General features: G+C 29.0%; 1 protein-coding gene across 6 annotated transcripts in view; it reads left to right on the forward strand.

Moving 5' to 3' along the window:
* The first annotated feature begins 6,852 nt into the window (after positions 1 to 6,852).
* The window catches only part of LOC109788027 (inositol hexakisphosphate and diphosphoinositol-pentakisphosphate kinase VIP1), a 47,839-nt gene continuing 36,411 nt past the window's right edge, over positions 6,853 to 18,280 (forward strand). The window contains exons 1-14 of one of the 6 annotated variants that reach the window (XM_083067833.1): positions 6,853 to 7,226; positions 7,401 to 7,460; positions 8,442 to 8,488; positions 9,409 to 9,492; positions 10,477 to 10,540; positions 11,113 to 11,266; positions 12,521 to 12,591; positions 13,053 to 13,157; positions 13,278 to 13,370; positions 15,380 to 15,454; positions 16,025 to 16,110; positions 16,570 to 16,776; positions 16,857 to 16,956; positions 17,306 to 17,376. In XM_083067833.1, the coding sequence (XP_082923959.1) occupies positions 7,158 to 7,226; positions 7,401 to 7,460; positions 8,442 to 8,488; positions 9,409 to 9,492; positions 10,477 to 10,540; positions 11,113 to 11,266; positions 12,521 to 12,591; positions 13,053 to 13,157; positions 13,278 to 13,370; positions 15,380 to 15,454; positions 16,025 to 16,110; positions 16,570 to 16,776; positions 16,857 to 16,956; positions 17,306 to 17,376 (1,286 nt within the window). In that variant the 5' untranslated portion in view covers positions 6,853 to 7,157. Of the gene's footprint in view, positions 7,322 to 7,400; positions 7,461 to 8,441; positions 8,489 to 9,408; positions 9,493 to 10,476; positions 10,541 to 11,112; positions 11,267 to 12,520; positions 12,592 to 13,052; positions 13,158 to 13,277; positions 13,371 to 15,379; positions 15,455 to 16,024; positions 16,111 to 16,569; positions 16,777 to 16,856; positions 16,957 to 17,305; positions 17,377 to 18,280 lie in introns of those variants that run through there. The other 5 variants (XM_083067834.1, XM_083067835.1, XM_083067836.1 and 2 more) reach the window with 5 other exon arrangements.

Below are 18,280 nucleotides of genomic sequence, written 5' to 3' on the forward strand. Positions count from 1 at the left end.
CAGCTATTTAGTGATTTTATCATTTACATAAATTTAAATTTATTTAACAGATTTCTTTTTCCACAAGGGGAAAACTAGAAACTAATTTGTTTTTTGACTTTGAAGAGAATAAACTAAGTTATCTATACAACCACCTAAGTGGGAAGAAAGTAAACGACTATATTATCAGTTTTGTAAAGAGGTCAACGAAAATTTTCAATGTTTGGTGCCTTAAAAGTTGAGGAAAGTATTCATGCAATTATGATGCATGTGGCGTATGAAATAGAATCGATTCCATTCTACCCATCTAATTAACTTTAGATATAATGACTATGATATATCTGCGACACACGCATACATAAAGCATTTTAAATTATATATAAAAAGGCATTTTAAATAATAGATGGGATTTTAATAATATACTTGTAACAATCTAAATCACATGCTTAGTTTTAATTATAAAAAAAATATGTACTTAGTTTACATTTAAAAAATGAATTGAAAAAAATACTTTACATCTTTTTATGACAAATTAACTTGCCGACTTATTTAAATAATTGTCTAGGGCCGACCACTTGGCATAGTTGGGAGTTTGGATAAATGCATATTAGGTTTTAATATTGCTGTTATTGACAAAAAAAAACAGTATATTCTTTGTAAATGAATAGAATGAAAGGTGAAAGTGTAAAAAAAAGTTCAGAATAGAAAATGATGAGAGTTAAGTTTGACTCAAAGCTTCTAGAAGGCTTAAATACAACTGAGTCAAAGGACAGTTGACTGTGACCATGAGATAATTTCATGAAATGTCAATTTTTTTAAAAAAATAAATATATTCTAATATCCGAACTTTAGCATTGGAGATTAGGTTAGTACGTAAAAGGTCTTTATGTTTAAATTTTGATTATAATTCTATTTCTATAGATAAAAAAAATTTCTAAAATCCTTGGCGTGTATGAAGCATTGGGCAAAGCTGCCCAAATGCCTCGGTCTAACATTGGACTTTGCCATTTTAGGTCTTGTTAGGGTTACCAAGAATAGTAAATTGTTTTTTTATTATAAATTTTTATAAAGAGATATAACTCATTTTCATTAAAGTAATTTTTAAAGGAGTAAATCAGTTCTCATTTCAAGATGAGTAAATAATAATCAAACAATATTATGATGTCTTTTAAAATATTAATGTTGGCACATAAATTTTTATTTAATATATTGATCAATGCATGAATTTTGTATATATAATTTATTCTTAAGCAAGTGGCATTATCTTTTATTTTACTTTGCTTTTTTATTAAAAAAATATTAAGTTTATCTACACCCTTTCAGTTTTGGAGTGGTGCTTTTTTTTAATTAAATAATTATAAAAAATAATGACTATTTTTTATAAAAAAAATTATAAATGCAAATAAAATGAATTTATTTTTATCATATTCTATTTCATACATATTACAATTTAAATTTAACCACTAGGATTAGCCTAGTAGTTGGGTGGGGCGGGATTAGGGATGGCAATACATGTACATTGGTGGGTACAAATCGTATACTGAATTGATGATGAGGTATTCACAATAATATTTTGAAGATCAAAATCAAATTCATAAAATTTCATCAAATTATATGATGAATTATTTTTTATCACGAGCAGATTTTTTCCATATCTCATAATTCATAAAATTAGTTTTGCTAAATTACTTTTTTCCATTTTATTTATGTTATTTAATTTAGTCCATTAATTTTTAAAATATTTTATTTGATTCTTAAATTTTTAAAAAATTTATTGTTATTTTTTCATTTTACCAAATTGACACTAATAATACATATATAAAAAAATGACATTCTATTATCAATAAAAAACGCTCTATTCTATGTACTTTTTAGTAAAGTGAACAGTATATATATCGTGTATATATATATCATACTAATATTTCTTATCATTAGAAATAGTAAGAATCAGTCAAAAAATAATTAAAATAGATAAAAAAAAAGATATTTTAAATTTATTTCATTTTTTATTATTTTAGTTTAATCTAAAATAATTTTAGGATAAATAAAAATATTTATTTAAATATTTCACATTGATAAAATTATTTTTCTTAATATTATTCATTTTTATCCTTTTATATTTACATTATTAAATTTGGTATCTTTATTTTTAAGATATTCAATTTGATCTTTAATTAAAAAAAAGTTTTATATTATCATTCCATCTTATTTCATTAATGTTATTAGTGTCAATTTAAATGAAATAATAAAATTTAACTTTTACTTTTGATTTAGAGAATAAGATTAAACATTTTAAAAATAGAGGAATTTAATCAAATAATGTAAATAAAAAGGAAAAAAAATAATTTAACTAGATAAATTTCGATCAATTCATCTCCATAAAAAAATATAGTACGTAGATGCATTTTAAGCTTTTAAAACATTAAATAATTTTATTTTATATTAAAAATTTCAAAAGAGCTTGTTAAAATATTATATTGTCTTCTTTTTCTTTTTACAGATTGTACATGATATGTAGCATTGTTTTCAAATATTTTAACAAGTGTTTTACAATTTTAAAAAAATCATATGCTCTTTCTTTTTTCTTTTTTCTTTTTTAACAAAAGTGATTTATTGGTAAAACACTTGTTGTTAGAAAACAATATTTTTTAAATAATGATTGAGAATAAAATAAAATAGTGCCGCATGTTTGATAGAGATAAAAAAATTGAAAATGTCTAATTTTATAAGAAATGGAAAAAATATTTTCTCATTTTTTACATGCTCAAATCTTAACACTCAAATACCATTAATTTCTATATTCAAATTTACTTACTATTTTATTTACGTGGATATTTCCTGCTTCGTTCTATTTTTTTTATTTGGAAAACGTATTAAGGTTAAGCTAATCATTTATCTAAAGCTAAAGTATTTAAAAGTATAATTTGTCTATTTTTCTTTAGGTTAAGGTTTTTATACTTGACTATTATAGATTTACATGTCTCAAAAATTTCGAGATTTAATAAAATAGTTACTTATTATTGAATATCATATATTTATGTGTAATCTTTATTATTAAAGACTAGTGGAGTCAAGATATTTCATGTCTCTGTTAGAGATAAAATAAAAATAAAAATTAAGTAATAAAAGTATATTGATTGAACTGGTGTTATAATTAGTCCATTAATTTTAAATTCTTGAATTTAATTAAAAATATTATTTTCTTTTTAATTTTTTAAAATAAAAGGGTATAATAGTCAATAAAATATGGAGATCAAGATGATTACTAAAAAGAATATCCCTTTATATATTAATATAGATAATATTCTGATTAAATTATCTAGGGTCAAACTAATTTTAACTTTCTTTAAATGTGATCGATTAATCATATACTGACGGATCTGAACAACGATATATATATATATATATATATATATATATATATATATATATATATATATATATATATATAATTTCTTTGTAATGAATCGAGTTTTATAAAAATAAAATGATACATTTATTTGTGGTTTCATATTTAAAGTATTGACTGAGATTAATCTCGATGTTTAATTAAAGAACATAAACACTAAATTACTTAAACTATTGACTTTCGGTTTATTATAACATAGTTAAAGCCTAAATTTTTAGAAAAAAAAAACTTAAATAATAAATAACAATACAATCAAACAACGTGAACTAATTTTTACAATAGGACATTAAGTAAAATGGAAGATGATTTGTTCGTCACAACGTTAAAAATAGTTAATCCAAGGTTCCAACGTTCTTAAAATTAAAAGAATTTTAGTATTCTTGAATCACATACTCTTATCTATAATATATATAAAAAATTATTTGTTTTAGTCTATATATTATTATTGACAATTTTAATTTTTAAAAAAATATTAATAAAGGTAAAAATTATTTTTTATATATAATTTTTTAAAATCTTGTAATAATTATTCATTATCTCCACTAACTTATATATAAAGACACGATATTTTTTACTCACCAGTAATATATAAAGATGATAACTTATTTTATTAACAAATTTTAGACTTTCTTATTCTTATAATTACTTTCAAATTATTGTCTCTTACTATTTTTTTATTTTATTTTTATTTAATATTTTCTTACCTCTCATATATTTCTAACAAATTATCTATTTCACAATTTATTTTTTATTTTTAAATAATAGAGGTTCCACTAATTTTATTAATGAGTTTGAGTTCCATTTAAATCACTCTTTTATATATATATATATATATATATATATAGATAGATAGATAGATAAATAGACAGATAGATAGAGAGATAGATATATGTATATATTTTTTAAAAAGACGAATTAATCCACTTTGTAAAATTAAATCGATTAATCAAACCAAATTTGTAAAGTGAATTGGTTTAATTTATTTTATTTTCAAAATGCATAAGTTTTTAAAATCTTAACCATATCAATTTTGGATCGGTTCAATTTTTTTTGTACATCCCTACCTACATTAGTCAAGTTTTATACTAATAAGTTTACAACATTTAATAAACAAAGTTAAATCCGCATGTAATTACAATTAAGATTGTTTCACTAATCAACGAAATTCAAATTGAAATTGAATCTTGAATATATAATTATATTAAATATTTATTAAAAAAAGTATTGCTCAAAATAATTCTATCTTGGATTTGAAAAAAATAAAATTCTTAAAAAATATCAAGGTCTAAAAATTTATAGATTTAATTCAGTTAATAAAAAAAATTAATTTAATAATAAGATCATTAAAATTTAATATATATCATGATCGTGAATTATTGAGTAGAATATATATTTCAATAATTACTATTTAGAATAACTTGATCTCATTTATTTTTATATATTTTTAAATAAAATATTTTTTTAAAGGTAATTGCAAAGAAATAAATAAAAAAAAAGTAAATCCTAAAACAAAGTACTAAAAATTTGACATGATATATGCATTTTTAAAATGAGATGAAAACAAAAGAGCAAATTGGTTGAAAGAAGTGGGAAACCTGAGACCTACCTAGTCAATGATCTCACCTGTGGGGACCTCTAATAACAGACACATAATATTTGGTGCTCAACATCACATTCCACTTGTCACTTATTATCCCAATAACCAATATTAGCCTCTCACATTATCCAAACCCATCACCCCTATAATATAATTACCAACCCAATCACATAGATAGCTAAATTTCCTAACAAGTATTAACCATTAACAAAGTTGGTAAGTATTGGGCATGACACACAGCTGAAAAATGAAACTCATAATTAATGTGCTTAGAAAATGTATTTAGCAATTGCATTGAAGGTTGTTATTTGGGATAGTGACGCAGAAAGCAGAAGCGTAAAAGTTGGGGATGCTTCGGAATCAGAAAATTCCAAAATCTAATTCAAGTTGTGAACCTTTTTCCACCCTCTCTTGGCTAGTCTATTTCCAGGAAAAGGTTTAGCACCCTCCTTTCCACTGCATATTCCAGCATCCCCAAATGTCCTTTCCCATAACTAACCACGCAAATCAACAACCATTTCATTTTCCTTTCCCACAATTGCTTCATCAACAATCTTTTGTCCCTGCAAACGTAACTCTAACACTTACTTGGAAATACTTTTAAACAACTTCTTCACCACTGTCCTTCAGTACTACAAAATAATCTTAAACTGCTTAATATTAAAATGTAAATTAAAATTTATTATTTTTTATATCTAATATAGCTAATTAGCTACTTGCATATTTTGTGTATATATATAATGATCACAATAAAATTATAACTTAATATCTTGTATATATTATTCTGCTGATAATAAGATGTGTCTAGAAGATAAAATATCACGATATATTAAATAATTTTTTTTGCAAGGTTTTTACTAATAGAATATCTATATTTTTAAGTCACAATGCTTCAATAACGTATTTGTTATTATATCATATAGGATAAAAAAATTGAAAAAAAAAAAAGAAAATTAATAATTATTATTTAGGTGATATTCTTTTGCTGAAAGTCAGCATCTAATATTTCAATACTAATATGCATTTAAACCATCAAAGTCAACTATTTAACTTAATAGTTGTGTTGAGATAAATAGACGAAAACTTATTGTCGTTTTTTACTTAGTGAAGTTAAATATTTCATATCTTTATATTTTATTTAAAAATTTTAAAATAAAATAAAAATAAAAATTATGTAATAAAGATAGTTGAAAATCTTAGTATTTGAATAATTAGAAGTAATTAACTTATTTGAATGGTTAAAATTAATTTCTAATATTGTTTTAATAGACACTTTATGCTTTTTAATATTTATGTTTTTAAAAAATAATAAAATAGATAATTATTAAAAGAGAATGATAATTGTTAAATAGATTAATTTTTAAAAATTTTAAATTAATAAAAATATAATACTCTATCTATCAAATGTATATAAAAAAGAAGTTATATATCAGTAAATATTTTTTTATCAATAAAAAATATAGATATTTATCTAAAAAACTAATCTATCAGATAAATAATCTTCATAAATACTTAAAAAAATTTTAAAAAAATATCTAATGTTTGGGTTAATGAAAACCTATTAATAACACAACTTTCCCATCAAGGCCTTAAATTGTTATTGTGATTTTATTGTAGTCACTATACACACAACTTGGTTTTGACCACTCCAAAAATCATGATGTTGCCATAGAAATTGAATTCACCGACCATTTTAAAAAATTTGTTTATTTATTTATTTATTTTGCGTAATTTTTAATAATTTAATTAATTTATTAATTTATTAATTTTCTTAAGACATTCCTTGTCTAACGGAACTTGATTCGCTACAGTTAAATAAATGTGCCAGTGGCTGTTGCACAGTGGTCACAGAATGTTTTTTACCATTTTTTTTTTTTCATTTCATTTTTTTCTCTCTCTCTCTCTCTGTCTTCTTGACCCGTAGTTGTGCCTCGGTCGCTTTAAGACTCGGTTTTCCGCTGTCAGAAACTAATTTTTCATTTAATTTTCTCCGACTCTCACTCCTCTCCAACACTCCACACAACAGTTTCCGCCATTTTTTCTCGCTTCGCACGTGCGCATTCTCTCTCACGCGGAATGCGTGGGGATTCAGTTACGGCGACACCGTTTCCTTGCTGATTTCTTCTCCACTGGTTTTCCAGAGAAAGAGCCAAGGCTCAACCAATCGCAGAGATGGCGGTCGTCGAGAAGATCAAGATTGGCGTCTGCGTGATGGAAAAGAAGGTGAAATGTGACTCCGAGGTTCTCTCTTTCTTTACGCTCCGTCGTTTTCCCTTGCTTTCTTCTTTTTCCGTTTTCGCTTTTGCGTTTCGCTGATTCGCTGACGGAGCTTCGCGGTGAGTTCGAACTCGGAAGAATGCGCCTCGTTTCGTGCCTCTGTTTTTCGCTCCTCATTATTTGGATTGGATTTTGCAGGTTTTCTCGGCGCCTATGGGTCAGATTTTTGACAGGTTGCAAGCGTTTGGTGAATTCGAGGTAGGTGAATGCCTTCGTTTTTTTTTTTTTCCGGTGTTCTTGTTTTTCGCCGCGGATGTGGACTCTGGCTTGTTCATGAATCGACTGAAACAGTAGAGTTTGGGTTGTTCGATTTCTTTTGTATAATGCTGAATGAATGTTATTATACAGTTAGTTCATGCTTCTGTTATTATTTTTTTTTTTTGGCGTTTAAAGCTTTAGAGTTTTAATTTTCATACGCTCGCAGTATAAAAGAATTTATGCAGTCACCCGTTTAAAAGTCGTCAGAATCATCCTTGATATGATTTTTAAAATTTGACAAACTCACCGAGTATAGTAGTATGATTGGATGGCAATTCTAAATATATTTCTATAGTTTAATTTTTATGCATTGTTATCGTAAATTACACGGTCAGAAATGATACGTATGATTTTAAGATAAATATTCCGACAAACTAAACCTACATATATAAATTTGTGATTAGATAACAATTGATTCTTTTTCTATATATATTAGGTTACCTCTGTCACTATACACAAGATCCTCCGATCTTATACTCTTTTCATTTTTTGTTGTTTTTTTTTTAATAACACTCTCTTCTAATTGTGAGTTGTAATAGTTGTAATAATTATATTTTTTAAAATACTTTTATTTAATAAATAATTTTTTTAAACAAAAAATAATAAATATTTAAAATTAATTAGATAAAAGTTCTCTTTCTCTTATTAACATGGAAGAAGATAATAGACATATAGATATTTCAAACATTAATTAATTAAGTGAAAAATAATTAGAAAAGATTAAATTATTGAAAAATTAACACTTTTAACTAAATTAACTAATTTTGTTATAAAAAAAAGTAACTAATTTTGTTAATTTTTTTTAATGGTGTAATTTAGTTAAAAGGGTCTCATAATAGAGACATGGTAGTATTTTGTTTTGTACAAGAAAAGCAGAGTTCTAGTTTTCTTTCTTCGTTTAATATTTTGTATTATCTGTAGGTCATACATTTTGGGGACAAGGTGATCCTTGAAGAACCGATAGAGAGGTATTATAAGTCAATTCCATTAGCTGGAAACTTGTGTCAACTCTACATTTTGGAGAGCAATATTTGTGGTTGTCTCAAATAGGAAAGCTTCACGTTTGTATTCAAGTGCCTGCTTTTATTATAATGCATCGAACCTGACAGTGTATAGAATGAAAACTAGGTTAAATTTTTGTACTCCATTTGTCCCATGATAAGCGTCATATAAGAAGAAAAAATAACTCCAAAATAAGTTTGATTTTATCTTTTCAGTGTAGTATTAATTATTTCTTTTCTAGTTATACCCTTAATAATATTCTTTAAAAAGTTGTTATTATGTTGCATTGTTTATAACAAAAGATGATTGATGATAAGGTTAATTTTGTAAAATTATCACTCTCTTTCATTTATTTATTAATTTTTATTGATTTGTGTAAAACAACTTAGGACCATACTTATTATGGGATTCAGGAGTAATTATCACTGAAAACATATCAATTAAAAGTAAAATTTGAAAACAAGCTAAACACTTCCTTGGTTTTGCAGTTTTCACCAAGAGCAAATGGTGGAATGATTTTGTGTATGCGAAAAGTTTCATCATGTATCAGTAAAGCATTTAGTATATTGTATTGTATGTTAGTGATAACATTTGTTTTTACTGGAGTTTGAGATTGCTGAAGTGTTTAAACTTTGTTGTAGAAGTTCCTAAATCTTCCGATTCTGAAAGGAACTAAAAATTCTAAACTGTACCTTACAACTAGATTTTATAATTTGTAACTCACGCTTCTAAATTCACTGCTTAAAAGTTCCTTGATGATGTGACAACATAAATTGTATTTGTTCTCGGAACATTTCAGTTATAACTGAACTATTTATTTTTGTTGACCTTGTGAGTGTTTAGAGTCATGCTATCTCAAAACTGTTTAAATATCATGTTATTTCAGCTGGCCAGTATGTGATTGTTTGATTGCTTTCTATTCCTCGGGATATCCCCTTGAAAAGGCTGAGGCATATGCTGCTTTAAGGAAGTAAGCTTTTTTATTTACCAGCTTTATTTATATATGTTTTATTACTCATCAGTCTATATATAGTGTTAGACTCATTGGGATATTGCTTAAATTAACTGCCTATATTGCCATTTTATTAGTTTCTGTTTTTCAGACAATGGTGAGGCTCGCTTAAAATATGTGCACTCATAATAATTTAATAAAATTGACTAAGGTAGACATTCCAAGAAAATGAGAAAAAGATTGAGAAAGAAAACAGAGAGAAATCTGAGATGCAAGCTGAACTAGTATTCTATTAGTATAACCTTATCTCTGAACCGAGAAAATTACAATATATAGTTAGAGTGACTATAGCTAACAGCATTAAGTTTGAGTGTAGCATTTAATTGCAAAGCATGGGACTTGAGTCCTACATAGGAAGTATGAGATTTTTGTGTGGGGTTTATACGGGTTTGTACTATTCAACTGATACAACGCTTTTGTGGTGTGAATTTCTCAAGATTCTTATCAATAGTATTAGAGTTTTTACCATGTTTCTCAACTGCAATTGAGTAGCGTGGGTGGTGTGCTGGCATTGTACTGTTTTCCTGGGACTAGTAAGAGGGCTAGTGCACAACCAGCCTGATGTGAGTGCTGATGCGATGGACTATGGAGTGTGGTGGGATGCTAGGATTCAAATGCAAGGTATGGGACTTGAGTCTCACATTGGGAGTATGTGACTCTGGTGTAGGGTTTATAAGGCATTGGACTCTACAACTACAACAGTTAGCTTTTGTGGTGTGGTTCTTCTAAGTTTTTATCATTCAGTTAGTTTTATCTGGTTTTAACTGAGTGTACAATGTAACTGATGACAGAAGCACTAGACAAGCTGAAGATTATCTACTCTAATAAAGATAATCTCTCCTTTTTTAACATATTCCTTTGTTATTTTTGCTGTATTTTTACTTTGAATGTTTGGATGAGAAAGTTTAAAGATCTAAAAACTACTCATGCACTGTGGTGCAGACCTTTTCTAGTAAATGAACTGGAGCCTCAGCACCTTCTTCATGATCGAAGAAAAGTATACGAGGTACGTGGATGGAATCACTCTCTCTTTTTTTTTTCTTCTTAAGTTGTGCTATAAATTCTATTTAAAGTTCAAATATGATGAAGCCTTGCTTTTTTAGCTTTGAATGCTTTGCAATATGCTATCTGGTTGTATGTTGATAACTCTTCTCCGCATGCTGTAAATATTGAATTTTCTTTGGTCTAGCTTGGGTTTCAAATTAAGGCATGATCTGTTTGTCATTGTTTATTAGAAGTCTGATCTATATATGTTCCTTTTAGGCTTTAGCGTGAAGCCAAGCCAAGGACTTGAAACTCAAGTTTGAGTTTGTGTCAGTTCAAGTGTTGCTACTTTCTAAGGAAGGAATAAGGGAAAAAGTAAAAACGCAACTCATTAAAGTTATATTGGTCTTGGCTGATCTGTTTGTCATTTATGTCCTTCCCTTTTCCCCCAGGACATACATTTAAACATAGTGAAAGTCATATTTCCGTTATTCTTGTTAAATGTGATTGTATGACCAATTACAGTTAAAATGCTTTATGTTATTTCTTTTATGATGTATTTTTTTTTAATAATGTTCAATTTTGGGCTTCAAGCGTCTTGAAATGTTTGGAATCCCTGTTCCAAGATATGCCCTTGTAATTAGGGAAGTCCCGTACCAACAATTAGATTACTTTATTGAGGAAGAAGATTTTGTTGAGGTTCGTGGCATGCGGTTTTGGAAGCCATTTGTGGAGAAGCCTGTTGATGGTAAGCTTGTTTCTTGTGTGGGTGAAACTCTTTATTTTGCTAGGTTTCTTTCATTAGTTTTCCCCCCATCGAAACCACTGATATATGTAATGTACATTGCATTGGCTTGTTTTATCACAAGATTGATTTAGGGAGGTGTTCTTTTTGACCATTTTCTTTTATTAAGGAGGACAAACACCGACACATGATGGTGTGGAGACACAAAATACTCAGAAAATATAAATAAAAAATGTAAATATTACTACACATCCCAATACGGACATTGATATAGATGAAATATTTATAAATAAGTGACATTCAAATTTCAAGCGGATACAATGGGGAATAATAGCTTTCGCACACTGTAACTCACAAGGTGTGTGATGTAAATAATTGTTCATCATTGTGTTTTTCAGTATGCAAGTAGAAAAGGGATTGTATATTCAAATCCCAGCTTGTAACTCTTATAATTGGTTATTGCATCTGTATGTTGACATTTCTTGAAATAATTGAAGTCAACTACGTGCCGTCATTAAATATTTGGTAGAAATGAAATACATATTAGGTAATTGAATATGATATTGAAATAAAACCAGTCTCATTTTTTTCACTGCATGATATGCGTATATAATGTGTTTAAACCCAAGTGCAAGGTAATCAAATTGAGATTGAATGGCCAAACTAATTTTCAAATCGTGATTTGCCAATCTAATTTTTTTTAATCATGAATCATAATTTGTATCGAATTGTAAGGTTCGAAGATAATGAAAAATTACTTCAAATATATCATATAGATGATATAGTGTTAAATGTATAAATTTTAAACTATAAATAGATAAAAAAAACAACTTAACCAAAAGTCTTATAAAACAAAATTATTAGTTATGAGTTTGTGAAGCCTTTAATTTAGAAGAACGGAAACAAAACAATTAAATAGCTAAATAGAGTGCATGCATTGAATGAATGAGTAACAAATATAATAGCCGTAGAATCAAATATGATGAATTCAAGTGTTTTTTCAATTCCTTTCCATTTAACAATATAAGCTTTTACGACTTTTCAATTTTTTCATGAAAATTGGTAATATAAAATTAGAAAAATATGAAGAATAATGAATTCAATCGCTCGAGTCATATCGATAATACAAAATTGCATAGATTCATTCATGTATGTAAGATGGCCTAACTATGCAATTATTATTGGATTATGCACACACACAGTTTGAAATATATTTCTCAAATGTGGTAGTAACTGTTATTTTTGTGCCTTGTGAAGCTGATAACCACAGTATAATGATATATTATCCCAGTTCAGCAGGTGGAGGTATGAAGGAATTATTTAGAAAGGTGAGCTTTAGGCTGCAACTCACTCTCCATAGTTAGGCGGGTCATGGGTAAAATATTGTACTGTTAACATGATATGTGATCTAGAAGATATTCTTTTTCCAATGGAGTTCAAATTGTGACTACTGTTTTGGTTTGATTACCTGTCTAAATAACCAACACAAGGGTCAGGTTTTATTAGTTCTCGCCTTTGTAATAAACATCAACCAATTCTATTCTATTTAATTTTAAATGGGAGGGTTAAATTGGTTGGGATATTCATATGCTGTCTCCAATGATTATACTTTAGTACAATATTTAGAAAGCATATATGCTTTGTTGTAAATATATATCTGAAACATTTCTAGGCCTTCTCCTAACAACTTGAGCTTTTACATAGCTTGTTTTTAAACATGCTTTTTGATAACTTCTGGTTTTCCTTTCACTCTTTTTGTCTGATGCACAATTAATCAACTTGGTCTTAGGTTGGTAATAGGTCCAGTGAGTTCCACCCAGAAGTGAGAAGAGTGAGGCGTGAAGGATCCTATATTTATGAGGAATTTATGCCAACTGGAGGGACAGATGTTAAGGTTTGGTAGTTTTGAGATTTATGTTGCTTTCTTTTGTTTTTCTCTTAATGTATTTGGAATGTTTCTCCATATCTTTTACACATTAGAATGGTATCTTAGAATTTTGGTAAATGACTGTAGGTGTATACAGTAGGTCCTGAATACGCTCATGCTGAGGCAAGGAAGTCTCCTGTTGTTGATGGTGTTGTTATGAGAAATCCTGACGGGAAGGAAGTAAGCAGCACCTGTCTCTTCTTTGAGATATTCTCAGTTCTCATGATTTACATTTTGTTTGTCCTCGCCTATTCATTTAGCATTACAAGATGGCCATTCTGAGTTATCAGTCAATTATGTGTGTGTATGTGTTCTGGTTCCATCTTGTTGGGTTACTTCTTGGTTAGTGTATGGACAATAATCCATTTGGGTCAGTTCATCATTGTGTTTTAAATATGCTAATTGCATTAAGTCAATGAAACCATGCTTGTTATTTCTATTTATGATTACTGATTACCGACAGAATGCTTTAATATTGATATTATTATTATTTGTATAAAAGAAGAAATTCATTAAGACAAAGAAAAGATGATTACAAAATATAGGAGGACAAGCGATCCTCCTCACAAAATAAAAAATTAAATAAACAGAGAGACAAAGAAACATCAATGAAGAAAAGCTATTCAATCTCTCAAAATATCTGAGAGGAAGCCCTGAGAAAATAGCATGAGCATAAAGCACAAAAATATTCCTTTCTATCCTTCTTTCAAAACCAGTAAATGGACCACTATTATGTGGACCCCAGTCTGTCCACTTCTAAAAGGACAGAATGCTTAATTTATAATAGTTGCTATTTTCTATGTGGATCGCCACTATGATTCATTTGCTGCGTTGGTCGAGAACTTTTATATAAATTTGCATGTGAAATTTCAGTCATTGTCCTTATAAGGAGTGAGGGGTTTGGTACATTGGTTTAAGAGACAAATACTAAGAGAAGGCCATTGAAATTGTCATTATTATTTCAGATACTATTAGGACTAAAGATGGAATAATTCTAGATGGATTCCATCAAAACTTCCATAGCATGAAATTTCAGGTGCATTTGTTTGAAAAGTGGAGAACGGGAAGGTGGAAAATTGGTTAGGGAGTCTAAGTTGTGTGACTTGAGACCAAAGTGAAAACTAGATTGTCTATCTACCATCTAAAATTAGATCAGTGTATATGTATACATCTTAAGAAAGTGAATTAAGGATCTAACTCACCCTTACAAAATTGGCTTGTAAGGTGGGAATTGTTCTCCACTTATATACACCATTTTGCTCTTATCACTAGTCGATGTAGGATGTCTAACACATCCTCTTCACACCAAGGACTGAACAACTTAGTGTGAAGTTTGCAGGTTTGAACATTTACAGGTGCTCCAATAACTGTATCATGTATGATAGCAAGTGACTCGATGATCTATAGACACAACAATAATCACTAGGATAAACTCTTATACCATCTTAAGAAAGTGGATTATGGACCAAACTCAACCTTATAAAACCAGTTTGCTAGATAAGAATTATTATCTATTTGACTATTTATATACATTATTTTGACCTTATTACTAGTCGATGTGAGATCTTTAACAATATTAGTGACTAGTAAGTGTTAATTACAGCCATAATTATGCGACTATTGCTTCTCAGTTACAGCACTAACAGACCCAACTCATACTTTAATTGCCAAAATATTTCAAATGGAGTGGAATGGAAAGAATTTGATTTTCACTTATTGTTGCTTGGTGAAGGGTCTCAAATTACTCTTAACCAACTTTTATAATATAGGAGTGGTCAAACACTGTAGTGTACATATGTGTGGCTTAAGCATAAGTGAGTTGCAATCTCAATTGTCCCACATTTTTTGTTGTACCAAGAAAGTTTGATGTAACTATTATTCTAAATTATACCTCCTCAAACAAGCAGTCTAAACCTTCAGACATTTTCTAAAATCTTCCAGGCACCATCCATCTCTTTGTTCTTTTGATTCTTTCTGGTTGCCTAAAGTGTTTTTTTCTGTTTTGTTCGTAATTGTTACAAAATATTTGTTTCCTAATCATGCAAACATCTCATGGTTGTCTTAATTTTGAGAGGATTAATAGAAGGAACAAGCATGTACATGTACCATTGCAAAGCAGGCCAGAATTTATTGCTTGAAACAGTAATTTAAGTTTCATGTTGAAGCATGTTTATCATCTCATTTGGCAGGTTAGATATCCAGTGTTACTGAGTCCTGCTGAGAAGGAAATGGCAAGAGAGGTTTGCATTGCATTCAGGCAAGCGGTATGTTGTATAAATGTGGTAACTGCACGTTAATATAAGATCTTGGTTTTATTTTTTTAAGTGTGTCATTATCTTCTGAAACAGGGTGTCTGGCTCCTTGTTTGTACAGTTATATTTATTTTGTTGATTGTTGCCTTCTGAGTGAAGTTTGGTCTTTAGCTTAGAAATTATGTTCTAAATCTTTTTCCTGATTTAACCATCTTGACAAGTCCTATCATCGAATACCTCATAATGTTTTGGAAAACAAATCTTTGTATTATAGCAGTGGATTTAATTGGAAGTAGTGTAGCTCTAAATATTTTTTCCAAGGATATCCCAAGTATTCTATTTCTTCGCTTAGATATTATAAGTCTCGAGACTGTGAAGCTATGAGCTAACTATTATAGTAATTAGTAAGTAAAATGTGGCTGGGTCAATGAAGTTTTGCACAATGTTGTATGAATTTGAATTTAATGCATATGATTACACTCTTTTGAACACGGACTGAAATAAAATATTATCTGTCACTTAAAGAAAATAATTTGTCTGATCCTCTTCATGTCCTACTATAAATTTTTGTGTTGCTTGCAGGTTTGTGGATTTGATCTCTTGAGAAGTGAGGGACGTTCATATGTTTGTGATGTGAATGGGTGGAGCTTTGTTAAAAACTCATACAAGTAAATTTTGTAATTAGATTTTTTTTGCAGTGTGTTTTTTGATATCAGCAGCAGGGTTCAAAATACTTAAATAGTTATTCACGTTCTTTCTATAAACAGAAAATCATAGGTTCAGTTCTTCCCAATTTGATATATATTTGATTTGGAGATATTATAATTGTGCCCTTTTATCCTTAGCAAATATTTGAAAGGATAGATACTCCAATACATGAAAAAATTATAAATGCTACGCTGAGTGATTAGTGAGAATTTCTACATCCAACCAATTTTAATAGGATGTTGAATTCAGATCCCATCCAATAAATCCCCTATTTGCTAAAAGCAACATTTTTAGTAATTGCCATTGGGATTAATATGCATATATAGTTGATCACTGGAAAAGAAATTAGTACCCTTATATTGTTTTAGGCAAATACTGGTATGCTGAAAATCACGTTATTTTCCTTGTTGCTACCGAAGGTATTATGATGATTCTGCCTGTGTGCTGCGGAAGATGTTGTTAGACGCAAAAGCACCTCATCTTTCTTCAGCAATTCCACCAACTTTACCATGGAAAGTAAATGAACTGGTCCAACCTTCTGAGGCACTAACTCGTCAGGGTAGTGGAATTAATGGCACATTTGGACAATCTGAGGAACTGCGTTGTGTAATTGCTGTTATTCGTCAGTATGTTCTTTTCCCTGTTTTATTTTTATTTAATTTGTTAAATGTGAGATTGTTTCTTATATACTCTTGTCTTTTGGCAGTGGTGATAGAACTCCAAAACAGAAGGTGAAGCTAAAGGTTACTGAGGAAAAGCTGCTGAACTTAATGTTAAAATACAATGGTGGCCGACCCAGATCTGAGGTGCTACTATTTTTTAGTTCTTAGAATATGGATTATGAGTCTAACTCAATCCTACTATACTATTTATACATGCATTATTAGGTTTGGTACATATTTAAATGATGGGTAACCCTTTTTTAAATGGATCTAAGATAATTTTAATACCATCTTAAAATGTGAAATATGGGTTTAACTCAACTTTATAATAGCGGCTTGTATGATGAAGGTTGCCCCACATTTTATACATTATTTTGGCCTCATTACTAGTCGATGTGAAATCTCTAACAATACTCTTTTATTAATTTTCATTAAATTTTACTTGAGCTACTGAATTATTGAATTCTGAATCTTCTGTGATTGATGTTTACAGACAAAACTTAAAACTGCTGTTCAGCTGCAAGATCTGTTAGATGCCACACGAATGCTGGTGCCTCGCACTAGGTATGTCACCTGCATAGGCTTCTATACAGATCACATTTGAGCCTCATGCGGCTCATCTTCAATTTCACCCCAAGATTAATGAAATGTCAAACATTGTGTTCGATCTACTACATTCTTTTATTGTGTTTTACAAGTCTAGTACATTCTTAAAACCTTTTATCTTGAGATTTTCGTTGCTTTAAAGAAGAACATGGTTTGGCCAACTTTCTATTTTCACATGAATGTCATTATGCACACTTTTAACCAATGAAATTGCAAGAGAAAGAAAAAAACAAAAATCACATATTTTTTCCCTTTTGGGAGAAGAATTTTATTATAGAAGAGGAGAAATACAGATGTAGCGTACACAATATTCTCTTAAAAGGAGACATGAAGTGAAGAATATCAAATTGAAATGCACATCAAGAAAGCTAAGCTTGCTAACCATGCTACATGAGAGACAAAGAGAGTCTTTTGTGTAACAACCTAGCAGGTCCCTACACTTAAAAAGTCAGCAACTATAGCAACGGAAAACATAATTCTAACCTATTAGGATTACTATACAAGAAGATCTTGGATATACACACAACAATATATATATATATATATATGTGTGTGTGTGTGTGTGTGCGCGCGCGCGTGTGCACGCGTGTGTATAGGAAAAAATAATTAACTGAAAACATAAATGTTCCTCAGTGAAACTACAACATAAATCCTGTACATATGTACAATAATCCAACTGGAAACATAGATCCTAGTTGTCGGTCAAGCAACAACTACAAAATAGTTACATCGGGGTAGCTCAAACAACATTGCCATCCTCCAAAATGGCTCCCAAAAACTTGCTCATCCTCCAGTCTAATCCTGTTCTACTCTCATAACAACTATGATAATCGTTGTTTAACCACAAGGAAAATGCAAGAGT

This window comes from Cajanus cajan, chromosome 2 (genome assembly GCF_000230855.2).
Source record: "Cajanus cajan strain Asha chromosome 2, NIPB_CcT2T_4, whole genome shotgun sequence".
In the NCBI taxonomy this organism is placed as follows: Eukaryota; Viridiplantae; Streptophyta; class Magnoliopsida; order Fabales; family Fabaceae; genus Cajanus; species Cajanus cajan.